We start from the raw sequence: 17,450 nt of genomic DNA, 5'->3' as shown, positions 1-17,450 counted from the left end.
ATAAGTATGGTGAAAGAATACAACCCTGTCTCACACCTTTCCCAATTTTAAAACATTCAGTGTTCCCATGCTCTGTTCGAACAACTGCTTCTTGGTTTAGGTACAGATTTCTCAGAAGTACCATTAAGTGTTCTGGAATATTCATACTTCTCAATGTTGTCCATAGCTTGTCATGATCCACACAATCGAATATATATATATAATTACACACCCCTTATGAAGCCTGCTTGTTCCATATAAAAATCAGTGTGCTGGCATTGTATAGCTTTGTAATAACAAATCCACATAAAGCCAGCATTCTAGAACTGTGTCTGCAGAAAGCAGAAGCAAGGGTTTGAAGTGTGTGCCTCTGTTACTAGCCAGTTGTGCTCCTGTGGGAACATCCTGGGCCCTCAGCGTCCTGATCTACAGGGAGGACAGCCCTTTTAGGAGTGTTGTGAGAATTCCCATGGCTGATTTTTCTGAAGTAAATCACCAGGTCTTTCTTCTGAGAAGCCAGCATGTTCCTCACACCTAGAGAAGGCATTCAATGAACAATGGTTGTTTTTGTTACTGTTGTTCAATTGATAATCATAAATTATAAGGTTCACAGATTGGGGGTGTACCTGGATACTCTGAGCCCAGTGTCAGAAGATGCAAAACTTATTTCAAAGTTGTGTGCATAGGCATGACTGTGTACGTGAGTGTGTACACACACACACACACACACAAGCAAACACACCAGAGTTTGGCATCTTTTGTTCTAAAGATTCAGGGTGGGAAATGGTCTGACTTTTAGTCCAAGTCTATATTGGGCAAGTTTCTCTACAAAAGACAAAGAACAAGGGGTAGACTATTTCCTCAAACTTTCTTCTTCTGTTTATTTATTGTTGTTAGTTATTGTCAAATCAACTCAGTCTCAAGGTGACCTCCTGTATGTCTGAGTAGAACTGTGAGCGCCCCATAGTGTTTTTAATGACTGCTTTCTTTTGATAGTAGATTTCCTTTCTTCTGAAGCATCTATGGGTGAACTCAAATCTCCAACCTTTTGATTAGCATCAGAATGTGCTAACCATCTGGACCACCCAGGGACTGCCACCCTTGCCCTTTTGTGGTACCAGTCACTATTGCCCAATATTCCAAACTTTCTCTGCTGCCAAGATTACTTTATCCCATTAGATTCAGAGAGCAGAGAACTCCGGGTCACCAGGGCCTATAACCTTCTCAAAGGTTTATAAAAATGAGGCCCTCAGGGAAAAAACAAAAACAAATGATTACCCTAAAGTACAAACACTAGAAAATCCAAATTACTACATGTTCAATTAAATCTCTAAAAAATATGTCATGCATCACCTACTCAATCACAGTTCAACTTGTAGTGAGGTAAAACAATCCATTTATTTTTACTGTGGTTAAAAAAAATTGGCTGATAAAATGTATTCTGAATGTGGATGGTTTTTAATACAATTGATGGCAGTGGTGATGTGCTCTAGAGTCAGTTCTGACTCAGAGTGACTCTATACAGGGTTTCTGAGCCGACGGATGTTTACGGAAGCAGAAAACCTCATCTATCTCTCATTGAGTGGCTGGTGGATTTGAACTACTGACAGTGAGTATAGCAGCCCAACACATAACCCACTCCGCTAGCAGGGCTCCTCAAACTTTTGACTGGGTGACGTTAAAAGCCAAACAAACAAGTTTCTGTTGAGTCAAATCTGACACAAGATGACTCCACAGGGCTTCAATGGCTCTGGTGGTTCAGACGTAGATTTCCACGTCTTTCTTTTGAGCTGCTCATGGGTGAACTTGAACTTCTAATCATTTTGTTAGTGGCCAAGCACTTAACCTTTGCACCTCCCAGGGGCCAGTATGGATTGGGACACAGGAAAGGAGTCTCATAAGCCTTCTTGAAATATGCTTGCCTGTTAGGCTCTCCCTTCAGCCCTGGCTCCATGCTTGCTTGTTAGAGGGGGAAACATTCATAGCCCATGTGTGACTATACTACACCAGGAGTCCTGCTAGACATACAGTAAGAGAAAGGTTGGCACACACACACCCTTACACAAAAAACAAAAGCAAGGAAAGATCCTGAAAGGAGTGATCCTATTAAAGGCAACACAGGGAAGGTCAGTTATAAACACAATCCTGCATAAATGGTCATCTCTGAGTAGATGCATGGATAGACACACAGGTTCAAATAGATATGGAAAAGAGAGTGGGAAATTCCCACAAATATATATATATATATATGGATTTGACAGAGGATATTTGTACATGGGTATTTACTTTTGCTTACACATGGACCTCACAAGATGGAATACACAGAATTCAAATTGACAACATCTGCAAAAAGAGACGATGGAAAAGCTCCATATCATCAGTGAAAACAAGGCCAGGGGAAGACTGTGGAATAGACCTTCAATTGCTCATATGTAAATTCAAACTGAAGCTGAAGAAAATGAAAACAAGTCCACAAGAGCCAAAATATGACCTCGAATATATCCCACCTGAATTTAGAGATCATCAGAAGAACAGATGTGATACATTAAACACTAAAGACCGAAGACCAGAAGAGTTGTTGGATGACATCAAGAACATCATACAAGAAGAAAGCAAAAAGTCATTAAGAAGACAAGAAAGAATGAAAAGGTCAAAATGGATGTCAGAAGAAACTCTGAAACTTGCTCTCCAGCCTAGAGAGACTAAAGCAAATGGAAGAAAAAGGGAGGCCCAAGACCTAAACAGAAAATTTCAAAGATCAGCTCGAGAAGATAAAGCCAAATATTACAACAAAAAATGTGCAAAGATCTGGATTCAGAAAACCAAAAAAGAAGAACATGCTCAGTATTTCTCAAGCTGGGGAAACTGAAGAAAAAATTCAAGGCTCGACTTTCATTATTGAAAGATTCACTAGGCAAATTATTGAATGATGGAGAAAGCATCAAGAGAAGATGGAAGGAATACACTGAGTCACTGTGCCAAAAGGAAATGGTTAATGTTCAGCCATTTCAAGAGGTAGCATATGATCAAGAGCCACTGATACTGAAGGAGGAAGTCCAAGGCGCATTGAAGGAATTGGCAAATGACAAGGCACTAGGAATTGATGGAATAAAAATTGAAATCTTTCAAGAAAGTGAGGCAGCACAGGAGGCACTCACCTATTTCTGCGAAGAAATTTGGAAGACAACTATCTGGCTGACTGATTGGAAGAGATCCATATTTGTGCCCATTCCAAAGAGAAGTAACCCAATGGAATGTGGAAATCATAGGACAATCTCTTTGCTATCACATGTAAGTAAAGTTTTGCTAAAGGTAATACAGAAACGGCTATAATCATACATTGACAGAGAACTTCCAGAGGTTCAATCTGGATTCAGAAGAGGCTGTGGAACAAGGGATATCATTGCTGATGTCCTATAGATCTTAGCTGAAAGCAGAGAATTTCAGAAAGATGTTTACCTGTGCTTTATTGACTACACAAAGGCTTTCGATTGTGTGGATCATGACAAGCTATGGATAACATTGCGAAGCATGAGTATTCTGGAACACTTAATTGTGCTCATGAGGAATCTGTACCTGGACCAAGAAGCAGTTGTTTGAATAGAACCTGGTAACACTGAATGGTTTAAAATTAAGAAAGGTGTGCAACAAGGTTGTATTCTTTCACCAAACCTATTCATCCTGTATGCTGAGCAAATAATCCTAGAAGCTGGGTTCTATGATGAGAAACATGGCATCAGGATTGGAGGAAGACTCATTAACAACCTGTGATATGTAGATGATACAACCTTGCTTGCTGAAAGTGAAAAGGACTTAAAACATTTACTGATGAAGATCAAAGAGCACAACCTTTGGTATGGATGACATCTCAATGTAAAGAAAACAAAAATCCTTACCACTGGACCAATAAACAACATTCTTATCAACAGAGAAAAGATTGAAGTTGTCAAGGACTTCATTCTTCTTGGATCAACTATCAACTCAAGGAAGCAGCAGTCAAGAAACCAAACAATGTATTGCATTACAGTCAGCTTGAGGACTAAGGTGTGCCTGAACCAAGCCACGGTATTTTCAATAACCTCATATGCATGTGAAAGCTGGACAGTGAATAAGGAAGACCAGAGAAGAATTAATACTTTTGAGTTATGGTGTTGGAGGAGAATAGAAAAGAACCAATAGATCTGTTTTGGAAGAAGTGCAGCCAGAGTGCTCCTTGGAGGCCAAGATAGCTAAACTTTGTCTCTCATACTTTGGACATATTGTCAGGAGGGACCAGTCACTGGAGAAGGATATCATGTTTGGTACGGTGGAGGGTCAGAGAAAAAGAGGAGGACTCCCAACAAGATGGATTGGCCAAGTGGCAGCACTGATGGACTCAAGCGTGGCAACCGTAGTGATATTGGCCCAGGATCGGGCAGTGTTTCGTTCTGCTGTGCATAAGGTCGTTATTGGTCGGTACCGACTCGATGGCACCTAACAACAACAACAACAACAACAACAATTTACTTTTGCTGTAAATATATCCATGAATGTGGAGGAGCTGGTGGGATGTAAAGTTATGAAAACTTCTAGGACATAATCAGCACCTTGAAGGGATGAGTCGCTAGTCCTAAGGGCTCAAGACCATAGTTTCAGGGACAGTACAGCCAATTGGCCTAACATAGTGCAGAAAGACAATGTTCTATATTCTACTTTGGTGAGTAGCGACTGGGGTCTTAAAAGCTTGTGAGCAGCCCTCTAAGGCGCAGCTATTGGTCTCTAGTTGTCTGGAGGTAAAGGGTCCTGAACATTAAAGATACCTGGAGTCCTGTGGTCTCGTGCACCCTGTGAACTTCACTGTCCATGACTCTGAGGTCAGAGGAACTAGATGGTGCCCAGCTACTACTATCAACTGCTCTGAAAGGGATCACATTAGAAGGTCCTCCATAGAATGGGAGGAAAAATGCACCCGAAATCAAAAGCGTAAAAGAAAAACAGATTTATTGGTCAGATAGAGATGGGTGGAGACCCCGAAACTGTGGCCCTTAGTCACTCTTTGGGTCTGAAAATTAATTCACCCCTGTGGCTGAATTTTCAGCTAAACAGTTGACAACTCTTTCTTATAAGGGGAACAATAACACTAGAAAGATACGCACACCTTAGACTAATCAAACATTTGAGATTAGAAGGGCAACATTCTCCCAAAGACAAAGTTCAGAAGGGTAGGTAAGAAGGAAAAATAGAAACAGGAAACAGATGGAGGAAGTGGGATAAACCATGGTACATTGTAGGGATTGCAATCCATGAAAAGAAACAAAACGTGTATGAATTGTTGGATGGAAAACTGATCATCTTCACCCAATTCACAATAATAAGTCAATAAAATTTAAAAAGCAAACAAACAATGAGACAATAAATGTTTGCTCTTTAAAGTCACCACTTGGTGGTTCTTTGTTATGGCAGAGAACTAAGACTAAGAGCTAGCTGCTTGTGTTGCAGACTAAAAGGCCCAAGTGTTGGGACTGTTATGGGATCTGAAAGCCAACAGTCCCATTCAGATACACCCATGAAAGGCACTTTCAAATCTTCCTCTTCTTCACTGACTCCCCTTCCAAGCACTGAAAGCAGGCATGGGAGGGCCACCATGAATGCATACCCCTCTCTGCATCTGCTGTGCGTGGAGGGGAGTGCTCTGGGGATAAAACATCATCAAGACATCAAGTGTAAGACAACACCTTCTTTACTGATGTTTGAAGTTGCTACCTTCCTTGTTTCTTTACCTACCTGGTTCGGAGCACATCTAAGCAGGTTGGAAGGTACTTGTCAAACAGAATGGTTAGGTTTGCTCTCTCTGTCTGGACTTCCCTCTTGTCAATCCAGCTGCTCACTGGAGGGTTCCACCCCAGATCTGCAGGGTTGATATACAGGATGCCTGGGAGCACAGAGAATATCATCCGGTGAGTGTCCTTCAATCCAGGCAGGTCTTTTCTCTGTTTAGAAAACCTACAGGAGACTGGATTTAAAACGAACAGAGTTCTGGCCTAGGTCTGAGAGGGCAAGGGGTTAACTCTTGAGAACCAACTCCGAGCATAGGGATCCATGCTGCAAAGGATCTCACGGCCAAGTTGAGGCACAGAAAGAAGACTCTGATTGGTTAGCAATACTCGTCATGTCGGGTTGCATGTTGTTGTTAAGTGTTGTTGAGTGTCGAATCGGTTCTGACCCATGGTGACCCTGTATAGGGTTTCCAAAGAGCAGCTGGTGAGCTTGAACCACCGACCTTACAGTTCAAACAGCTTTACAGTCTGGCGCATTAGCCCACAGCACCACACCAGGATTCCTAAATATGTTCTTGTCATGACCCCTGGAACCCATGAATGTGACCTTATTTGGAAAAAAAGAGTCTTTGCAGAAGTGATTAGATGGAGGCTCTTGAGGTGAGAACAGTTCAGATTATCTGGGAGGGATACTTACATGTGTTCTTATATGAGAAAGAAGAGAGGAAGTCATGCTTAAAAAACCAAGGCAATGTGAAGATGGAGCCAGAGATGTGAGTGATTGAACCCTAAACCGACAGCCATCTCCAGCCTAAGAGCTGCCTGAAGCTGGAAGTTGCAAGGAAGTTTTTTCCCCTGGAGATTTCAGATTTCACAGCCCTGCCAATACTTGGATTTAGGACTTGTGGTCTCCAGAACTGTGAGAGACTACATTTCTGTTGTTATTAGTAATTTGGACAGCCACAGGAAATCAATAACAGAGTAGGAGAAACAATTCTCCTGACCTGAGTTCATTAACTTCCTTGATAAGGAATCTGATATGATCTGAAGAGCCCAAACAGGTAGGTTCTCTTTATCTTCTAGTGTCTGCTGATAAATGCAGTGAGGGAAGATTAAGGAACATTAAGTGCTAGGTTGCTGTTTTGCACCAGGGCTTAGTGAGAAATTACAAGACCAGGTCATCTCCACTGAGACACTAGAATTGGCCTAAAAGCAGGTTAGTGTGCCCTGGACAGTTGTCCAGTTCAGGGACGATTTCTCTCCCCATTTCTGAATGAGCAAAATCATGTGGCCTTGGGCTCACAGTAGTTAACTCCCCCTGGTGCATGCGAATTAGGGCTGAGAGCTAGACTACAATTTCAGGTGATTAGTTCTTGGATCCTGCTTGGAACTTCCTCTAGAGCCAAAAAGCCATGGGTAAAGCCAGAGGCACCTGCCTCTCACTGAGTAGTCTGGTGTTCTTTTCCTTTCCTGGACCATGCCTGTTCTGAAGAGCTACCTACCTGCTCTGGACACAGTTGCCGGGGTGGCTGTGCGCAGGTGGCTGATCTCGAAGAGCAGCCTCATTGTGGGGTTAAGAGGAATCCTCTCATTGCTAGCCAGCGTCAGCACCTGGAAACACAGAAGGGGACATGCCATGTTGAGAAGGAGCTGGGATGCATGGCCACAGGGGGACTGGTTATTTACTTCTTTATGATTATCAGTATTTTCTTAATGTCTTACAACAACCCTTTCTGTACTCAGGAAAAAAAAGATATTTAAAAAGTTGAAATTGATGTCGATGATTTAAATACCATCATCATTGTTTTGGGAGTCACTGGGTGGTGCAAGTGGTTAATGCATTTGGCTGTTAACCAAAAGGCTGGAGTTTTGAGATCATCCAAATGCACCTCAGAAGAAAGATCTGGCAATTGACTTCTGGAAAGTGAGCCCTTGGAAGTCCTATGAAGCTCAGTTCTAGTCTGACACACATGGGTGCATCATGAGAGTCTATTCAATGACAACTGACGGCTGCTGTTAGTTGTCGTTGTCACTTACGGTGGTGGTCGAGTGCTACATCATTCCTATGATTTGTAACAGACGAGACTTTTGTGACCCATGGGATTTCCATTGGCAGATTGTCAGAAGTAGATTACCAGACCTTTCTAGGCCGTATTTGATTAAGAATTTTTTTTTTTAATGAAGAGAACTTACAGTTTCATACAATTACTGTTTCTTTTAAAGTACTTTCTTTGGGGAAGCCTACTCATACATTCATCCTGATGATATACATTCTGAAATAATTTAAAATTTCTCTTCTGGAGGTGATTTCGGAACAAGTTTAAGAGTAGTATGAAATATGAAGTTCAACACTGGCTGTTGACTTTCTTGTTTATAAAAAATCAGATACACTTGGAGTAGGGTAAGGCTTGCCACATTGAAGATATTTGACAAATCTCAGAATGTTTCTGACCCCAGTCTTTCTAATTTATTTAAAAAAATTAAATACACAGTAAGATTTGAATAAATAATGTTATAGTCCCTTTTTGGGGAGAGGTTAAATGAACCTATATGAAGAAGATGTTAAAGGAGATTCCGATAATGTTAAAACTTGCCATTATTCGTTACAATGTTATTCGAAACTGAGTGGAAGCCTTTAAAAAATTTTTGTCTCCTAGTTTATGCTTAAAAACTCATTGATATCGTTTTGTAAATACTATTTACCACAATATTGTAGCTAAAATGCCAGAAAATGTGACAAAATCAGTGACTATGAAAACCACAGTGTGCTTGTGGAATGTGCAGACAAAACCACATGATTGAAAGTGTCATTGTAATTGGGTAATAATGACAGCACCGAAGGAGCGCATTAGGAAGTTCAAAAGGTAAGTTAGCATCGAGTTTTCGCTTTGTAGGCTTATTGATACATGTTAACTGAGTTTATAAAAATTGCTTTGTTGTTACAACTACAAGAATATTTTTATTAAAAAAATAATACATTTCTGCTGAACTCCTTACTACAGGCACATTTTATCGACAAACAGTTTGGTGTCAGGCCCTGTGGTAGTGTCCCCCGGTGTGGTCTGCACCCTCCTACATGAATAATACCATTGGCTTAGGGGCGGGTGGGATTCCCTCCTCCCCAACTTGATACCTTGTTATCATCCATGACAGTATTCAGAGACTCAATCCACATGGGATCTATATCACCATCTAGCAAAATCCACTTGGGCCCATCGTGGGTGATATTGGCGAGCTCTCTCATGATGGAGGAGAACAACCCTAAAAGGAAAAACAGAGTCCTGATTTTGCATTTAGCCATTGATCCTCTTTCTCTCAATGTAGCCGTTTCCCACTACTACCAAAGAAATGAAATGACATTCAGTGAAATTCAACTCAACGTGACCCAGCGTGTGCTACTTTCCAGGGTTTATGGTAGCTGCTTTTAAAAACTTTTTATTGTGAATTGGGTGAAGGTTTACAGAGCAGATCATCAGTTTTACATTTCATAAGTCATACCCATTTTGTGTCATGTCACTGATTGCAATCCCCACAATGTAATATCGCTTATCCTACTTCCTCCTTGGGTTTTCTGTTTCCATTCCTCTTTCTTTCCTAACCCTTCTGAACTTTGTCCCTGGGTAACTGTTGTCCTTTTGATCTCAAATTGTCTGGTGTGTACCTCACTAGGTTTATTATTTTCCGCGTGTTGCTGTTAGTGTTAGGTGCCTGTAAGTCAGCTATAATTCATAGCAAAACTATATACAACAGAACGAAACACATCCTGGTCCTCCCATCTTCATAACTGTTGTTATGTTTGAGCCCATTGTTCCAGCCACTTCAATCCATCTCTTTGAAGGTCTTCTTTTTCGCAGACTCTCTACTTGACTTAGCATGATGTACTTCACCAAGGACTGGTCCCTCCTGGTAACACGGCCAAGGTACATAACATGAAGTCTTACCATCCTCGCTTCTGAAGAGCATTGTGAGACTGTATTTTATTATTTTTTAATTTATACATGTTTTATTGTGAATTATGTGGCAGTTTACATGGGAGAACATTAGCTTTACATTCGCGCTGTGGGTTAATGAGCCAGACTGCAAAGCTGTTTGAACTGCAAGGTCGGCAGTTCAAGCTCACCAGCTGCTCCTCGGAAACCCTATATAGGGTTGTTATGGGTCAGAACTGTCTCGACAGCACTTAACAACTACATCGTATATAGTTACATTGCCATGGTTACAATCCCCTCCATGCATCATCAAACAATAAATGGTACACCCTGCAAGCCTGCCCCCTGGTCATCAGCACACAGCCCCTCTCCCTCTCTGGGTCTAGAGTCCCACGTCATCATCTCTGGAGACTGTAATCTTTCCAAGACAGATTTGTTTGGTCTTCTGGCAATCCATGGTCCTTTATATACTCTTCACCAACACCATTATTCAAATGCATCAATTCCTCTCCAGCTTTCTTACCCATTGTCCACCAGGTTTCACATGCATATGAGGTGGTTGAAAACATCATGGCTTGGGTCTGGTGTACCTTAGTCCTTTAAAGTGACACCTTTGTTCTTTAACACTTTAAAGAGGTATTTTGCAACAGATTTGCCCAAAGCAATACATCATTTGACTTGTTGACAGTTGCTTCCAAGAGCATTGATTGTGGATAGAAGTAAAATGGACTTTTTGAAAATTTCAATCTTTTCTTCATTTATAATGATGTTGTTTAGTAGTCTTGTGAGAATGTTGTTGTCTTTACAATGAGTTGTAATCCATACTGAAAGCTGTATGATTATTATTTTTTAGTCTTCATCAGCAAGTGCTTCAATTCTTCTTTGCTTTCAGCAAGCAAGGTTGTGTTATCTGCATGGTATAGTTTGCTGATGAGTCTTCCTCCAATTCTGACGCTGGATTATTCTTCATATAGTCCAACATCTTGGATTATTTTCTTGGCATACAGATTGAATGGAAACATGGTGGCTCTTCAGCATAAGCACTGGACTACTAACCACAAGACCAGCAGTTTGAGCCCACCAGTCACTCCAAGAGAAGAAGATGAGGCTTTATGTTCCCACAAAGATTTACAGCCTTGGGAACGTACACAGGATCACTACAAGTTGGAACTGACTCGACGGCACTTAACACCGACATACAGACTGAGTAAGTATGATGAAAGGATACAAGACTGAGTGTGACACACACCTTTCCTGATTTTGAACCCTGCGGTATCCCCTTGTTCTGTTCGAATGACTATCTCTTATTTTAAGTACAGGTTCCTCATGAGTACAAGAATGTGTTCTGGAATACCCATTCTTTGCAATATTATCCATAGTTTATTATGATCCACATAAGCAAATGCCTTTGCCCAGTCAATAAAACACATGTAAACATCTTTCTGACGTTCTCTGCTTTCAGCCAAGATCCATCTGACGTCGGTAGTGATATCCCTCATTTCATGTCCTCTTCTGAATCCAGCTTGAATTTCTGGCAGCTCCCTGTTATCAACTACTACAACCGTTTTTGAAATTACTGTCAGTAAAATTTTACTTGTCTATGATATTAATAATATTGTTTGATATGTTCCACATTCTGCTGGGCCACCTTTCTTTGGAATGGGCATAAATTTGGATCTCTTCCAGTCAGTAAGCCAGGTAGCTGTCTTCCAAATTTCTTGGCATAGACTCAAGAATGCTTTAGCAATACCATACCAGATTGTTAAAATAGTTCAGTTGGCATTCTGTCAGTCCCTGGAGCCTTGCTTTTGTTAATGGCTTCAGGGCAGCCTGGATTTCTTCCAGGTTCTTAGTCATATGCTACCTCCCTTTTAGAGATCTATCCACTGTAAGGTAAGATTTTTAGGTTTCATAATTGCAGCCGTGGCAAATCTAGTCACAGGAAGGCCTTGAGAAGAAGGTCCAGTGTGATTCTAACTGGCATTATAAGAAATTTATATATTAGTTTGGGTGAATTGAGTTTTACAATGTTTCACTTTCCCATTCAGTAACATGGTATGTCTTTTCATTGATTCAGATATTGTTTTATGTTCTTTAATAAAGTTTTACAGTTTTTTTTTCATAGATGTCTGTCTTTTGTTAAATGTCATCTTAAATACTTCTGGAGTTCCTGGATGGCGCAAAAAGTTAACATGATTGGCAAGTCCAAAGGTTTAATCCCACCCACAGGCACAGCGAAAGAAAGACCTGAAGATCTACTTGTGAAAAATCAGTCACTGAGAACGCTATGGTACCCAGTTCTATACTCTGGCACAAATGGGGTAGTTGGAATCAACTCAACAACTATTTTTAAAATACTTCATAGTATTATGAATGGGATTTGTTTCTGTATTTCTATTTTTAGCTTGCTATAAGGAGTCTTAAGGAGCTCTGGTAGTGTAGTGGTTACTAATCGGGCTGTGAATCGCAAGTTCAGCTGTTTGAAACTACCAGCTGCTCTGCAGGAGAAAGATGAGACTTTCTGCTCCCGTAAAGATTTATAGCCTCGGAAACGCTGCTTAGGGTCTCTATGGGTCGGAACCGACACGACAACACTTAACAACAATAAGGAGTCTTGGTGTGGCACTGTGGGTTAATGTGCCAGACTGCAAAGCTGTATGAACTGCAAGGTTGGTGGTTCAAGCTCACCAGTCACTCCTCGGAAATCCTACACAGGGTTGCTATGGATCGGAACTAACTTGACGGCATTTAACAACAACAACAAATAATGCGCCAGACTGCAAAGCCGTTTGAACTACAAGGTCGGTGGTTCAAGCTCACCAGTCGCTCCTTGGAAAGCCTATACAGAGTCGCTATGGGTCAAAATCGACTTGACAGCACTTGACAACAACTCACTGATTAAGAGTTCTGGTTTGACACTGTAGAGTAAGTACTGAACTGCTCATGGCAAGGCTCTTGGAAACTCTATACCGAGTCGCTATGCGTTGGAACCTACTTGACGGCTCTTACCAAGTCATCAATCAAAATGATTTTATCCTGGAATCAATTCGACTTGGCCAAATTGCATTATTTCTTTTGAGTTAACTGCTGGGTTCTGTTTACCAGTAACTTATTTAGAATGTTTGCATGTGTATTAATAAGTGAACTTAGACTTTTTAGGGTTTCTAGAGGGCTAGAGTCCTGGTGAGGTGCAGTAGAATAAGCACTGGACTACTAACTGAAATGCTGGTGGTTTGAACCCACCCGTCACCCTTGGGAAACCCTATACAAGATCGTTGTGAGTTGAAACAGACTCAACGGCACTCGACAACAACAACAACAACACAGGGGTTGGTGTCCAAATGACTCTGGTTTTACAGAATTATTTGAGAGTGATCTATTATTTAGAGTTTGGGGATAATCTGTCCTTTATTAGGACTACCATTTTAAAATGTTTGCTTTTCACTACGTGGTTTTCTATTTCTTTTCGAACACATTCCTTCATTTATATTTTTCTAGATGATCTATTCTAGTTTTTCAAATACATTTTTCATCTAATTAAGCATTCTTTTCTAATTTAATCTTCTCTCTGTTCTATCCAATTCTTCATGTTTGATACTTTTACTCCATTTTTTAGTTATGGATTTATCAATTTTTATACAGGGTCACGATGAGTCAGAACCTACTCGATGGCACTTAATAACAACAACAAATAATTATATTTATCTATCCTGCCTTTACAGAATCCTGGTGTGGCGCTGTGGGTTAATGCACCAGACTGCAAAGTCATTTGAATTGCAAGGTCAGTGGTTCAAGCTCACCAGCTGCTCCTCGGAAACCCTATACAGGGTCGCTATGGGTCAGAACTGACTTGACGGCACTTAACAACAACAACAATCCTTCCTTTACATTATTTTCAACTTTTGTTTTATTAGTTGCTTCTTCTTAATTTTCTTCAGGTTTAATTTATTACTTTGAATAATTTCTTAAGATAGATACTAACTTCCTTTATTTCCATCCCATTTTTTATAATAAGGAAAGCGTTTAATGCTTTTCCTTATAGACTTCAGATGTGCCCTGAGTTTTGGTATGAAGTCTCCTTTTCATTACTTTCTAAATGGCTTCCATTTAATTGTCTCTTTGATCCAGAGGTTTAGAAACCATTTCTTGAATAATAGAGTAGTAAAATTATTTTTGGTTATTTTGCATTGTAGGATCAGCACTGGACTGTGAACCATAAGGCTGGCAGTTCAAACCACCAGCTGCTCCTCAGAAACCCTGTATATGGTCACTATGAGTCAGAACTGACTCAATGGCACTTAACAAGAACAGTGTTACATTATTATCAGAGACTTTAGCCTGAAAAGGAGCTCTGGTGGCACAATGGGTTAAGCATTGGGCTGATAACAACATAATAGTGGTTCAAATCCATCAGCTACTGCTTGGGAGAAATATGAGGTTGTCTACTCCCATAAAGATTTACCAGCTGGGAGACCCCACAGTCTATGCTGAACTATAAGATCACCCACTATGAGTTGGAATTGACTCAGCAACAATGGGTTTGGGGGGTCTGTAAATTGACAGATGAATTCTGTCAATTCTGAATTCATTACACTTCCTTTGTAGCCAACTACGTTGTTAATTTTTGGAAATGTCCCTCTTGTAAACCAACGAAAAAGGAGTATTTCTATTCATAGGTTGCAAAGTTTTATAACTATGTGTATATGGAGTTTGATGATAGATTTGCCAATTCCTCTACGTCTATACTTATTTTTATGTTTACTGGATCTAACTTTGGAAAATATGTATTAAGATATTCTACCATATTTGTATTTTAATCAAGTTCCTCTGACATTCTTTAAAAAACTATACTCCATTACTTGTACAAGTACTCTCTCATTTAATAAATACAGATTTAGTTCTTCTTTGTCAATTTCCCAAAATTTTATGTATAAATTTAATTAAAACTTTAATTAGAATTTAAATGGAGTTTAAAAGTTTAAATTACATTACATAAGTTTAAATTTAATGCGGAAAAAGAGACTGATGGAAATAGTCAAGAAAATTACAAGATGCTTGATGAGCAGCTTACCTTATCAGATATTAAAATGTGTTATAAAATTATTTTAACAAAATTATAATGACATTAATATAGGATTAGAATAAATGGATGAGTGGAGAAGAACAGAAAACCCAGAATCGTATCTCCTATGTATGGAAGTTAATAAATGACAAGCTGGTGTTAAATTCAGGGGGAAATATGACTGATTTATTAATGATGCTGGCACAATCCACTATCCATCTGGAAGGACATAAAGCTAATTCTCTACACAATTTCATACTAGTCCCCAAAATAAATTCCAAATGGATAGAAATGTTAATGTGAAAAGAATCTTTAGAACCTGATTTATGATACTGTATCTATCACTAAAAGTTCATTGTAAAATAAATAAGAATCCCAGATGCTAAAAGGTGGTGGTGATTCCAACTCATAGTGACCCTGCATAGGGTTTCCTACAATGTAAATCTTTGGTGGTGTTTTAAGTGCCGTGGAGTTGGTTCAAACTTACAGAGACCCTGTATAGATTTAAATTTTTATAGGAGCAGAAAACCTCATCTTTATCCTGAGGAGCAGTGGTGGATACCAACTGCTGACCTTGCAGTTTGCAGTCCAACACGTAAACCAGTACGCTAAAAAAACTGCGTGAAGACGTAAAATGTCTACAGCAAGTAGACAAACGATACAAGGGAAAAACAAACAACCCAGCAATGCGCAAGGCAGACAAAGGATTACTCTTCTTTTCTTACAAAGAGCTCCCTTAACTAATATGAAAAAGACCAGGGAAAGTAAAACCACAAAAGAGCAAACTGCTCAGACCAATAACAATGAACAGATGCTCAGGTTCACTAATGGGAAATAAAAGTTAGAGCGGCAGCTCGATTCTACAACTTTGATTGAAGGTCCTAAATTAAAGAGGTCTGGAGAGTGGCCCTGGATACCATAGGACATGGAGACATTTGGAAGGAGCTGACATTCTCTCATTCTGGAAGTCAGATGGACTTTAGAACGTGGTCCCCAGCAGCTCGGAGACAGTTTTCTCTATCATCCCTTTTGCTGTCTCACAGGTCAAGACTCTTTCCAATATCTTGAAAAGTCTTCAGCATCACCTGGATGCTCACCTAGGCATAGTGGTTTTGTGGGGGTGGGGGGTTGTTTGTTTTTTTAACTATGGTTTGGCTGAAAGTTTATAGAGCAATTTTGTTTTTCATTCAACCATTGATGCACGATTTGTTTTGCAGCATGATTTTCAATCCATCAGCACTCTTTCCCACTTCCTTCCTGGACACCCCATTTCTGTTCACCCTTTTTTTCTTGTCCTTCCTACCTTCTGGGTTTTTTATTGGCAAATTCTGCCCTTTGGGTCTCCAACGATTGATTGTTCTGAGGAATACATTACTCTTGGATGTTACTATTTACTTTATAGGCCTGTCTATTGGTTGCCTGAAAGGTGATCCCCAACAAAAGGTTCAGTTCCTAAGGGCCACAGTCAGGGAGGCATGAGGAAGATGAAGTGGGGTTGTTCCATTAGTCTCTATCAGGCCAGTGAATCAAGTCTTTTTATGATTTTGAGTTTTGTTCCACAATTTTCTCCCACTCTAGCCAGGGCCTTTTACTATGATTTTTTGTTTGTTTGTTTTGAAACGTTTTATTGTGAATTGAGTGAAGGTTTACAGAGCAGATGGTCAGTTTTACATTCAACAAATCATACACCTTGCTTCCTCTCAATGACTGCAATCTCCTCCCTGCAACAATGGCTATCTCGCTTCCTCCCTGTGCTTCCCCCCTCCTTCTCATCCCTTCTCAACTTTGTCCTTAGGTAAATGTTGCCCTTTTGATTTTGAATGATTCACCATTCCCTGGTGAGCAGACCTTACTAATGTTGTTGTCCCCCTATATACCTACATATTGATTGTGTGAAAATTAGACTATGAGGGTGAGTTCCTTTTCCAACCCAAAGGGTTGGTTGAGGACCATAGTCTCAGGTTGTTCCATCGTCTTTCTGAGGAATTTTGTTCCACTCTATCTGGGACCGTCTAATGTGATCCCTTTCAGAGCAGTTGTTAGTGGTAACCAAGTACCATCTAGTTTGTTGGACTATTGATTCCAAGCATCTTCAATTCTCATCACTCTTCAGTCTTTCATACATGAAGACACCAATAGCTCCACCTTAGCTGGCCATTCACGAGCTTTTAAGATTCCAGATGCTATTCACCAAAGTAGGATACTGTAGAATATTATTTTTGTGGACGTTATACGATCTTGACCAGAGAGGTTGTTAGTGGTAGCTGGACCTCATCTGGTTCTTCAGCTCTCAGAGTAGTGAAAGCTGAGGTTCACAAGGCCCAAAAGTCCTTTGAATTGTTTGAGTCTTTCCATTGCATCTCTCTTTGCTCAGGATGGAGAGAGCTTCCCTACTACCTGAACTAGATTGCAGGATGTTAGACTCACCAGTTCCTTAGGAATGAGATATCGCTTCCCCTATTCTTATTCCTTGTTTCTTAAATATACTCCCAGTCAACATAGAAGCTCTGTGCCACAATTTGTGCCCAGAATCACTAAATTACAACACAAATACCTGCTCTGCTTTATCTTTACCCTCTCTGGAAGAGATCCACAAAGAAAGAGAATATCCAAATGTCTGAGGTTCCCTCCAAGCCAAAATTGCTTCCTTGTTTTCTACTGGAGGTTCAGGCCGGATTATAATGTGGACATGGAATGAGGGCTCATTGCTGACGTCAGATGGAT

At 40.2% G+C, this 17,450-nt stretch overlaps 1 protein-coding gene across 1 annotated transcript in view; it reads right to left on the bottom strand.

Annotated features, from left to right (window-relative positions):
* The window catches only part of DNAH9 (dynein, axonemal, heavy chain 9), a 556,281-nt gene that overhangs the window by 279,768 nt on the left and 259,063 nt on the right, over positions 1-17,450 (bottom strand). Inside the window, exons 33-35 of the mRNA XM_006863433.1 lie at positions 8,869-8,996; positions 7,238-7,346; positions 5,743-5,890 (exon numbers count right to left, since the gene is read on the bottom strand). Of these exons, the coding sequence (XP_006863495.1) occupies positions 5,743-5,890; positions 7,238-7,346; positions 8,869-8,996 (385 nt within the window). The remainder of the gene's footprint in view (positions 1-5,742; positions 5,891-7,237; positions 7,347-8,868; positions 8,997-17,450) is intronic.

Source organism: Chrysochloris asiatica, unplaced genomic scaffold, assembly GCF_000296735.1.
Source record: "Chrysochloris asiatica unplaced genomic scaffold, ChrAsi1.0 scaffold00054, whole genome shotgun sequence".
Lineage (NCBI taxonomy): Eukaryota > Metazoa > Chordata > Mammalia > Afrosoricida > Chrysochloridae > Chrysochloris > Chrysochloris asiatica.
This window is presented reverse-complemented; position numbering and strand designations above follow the sequence as displayed.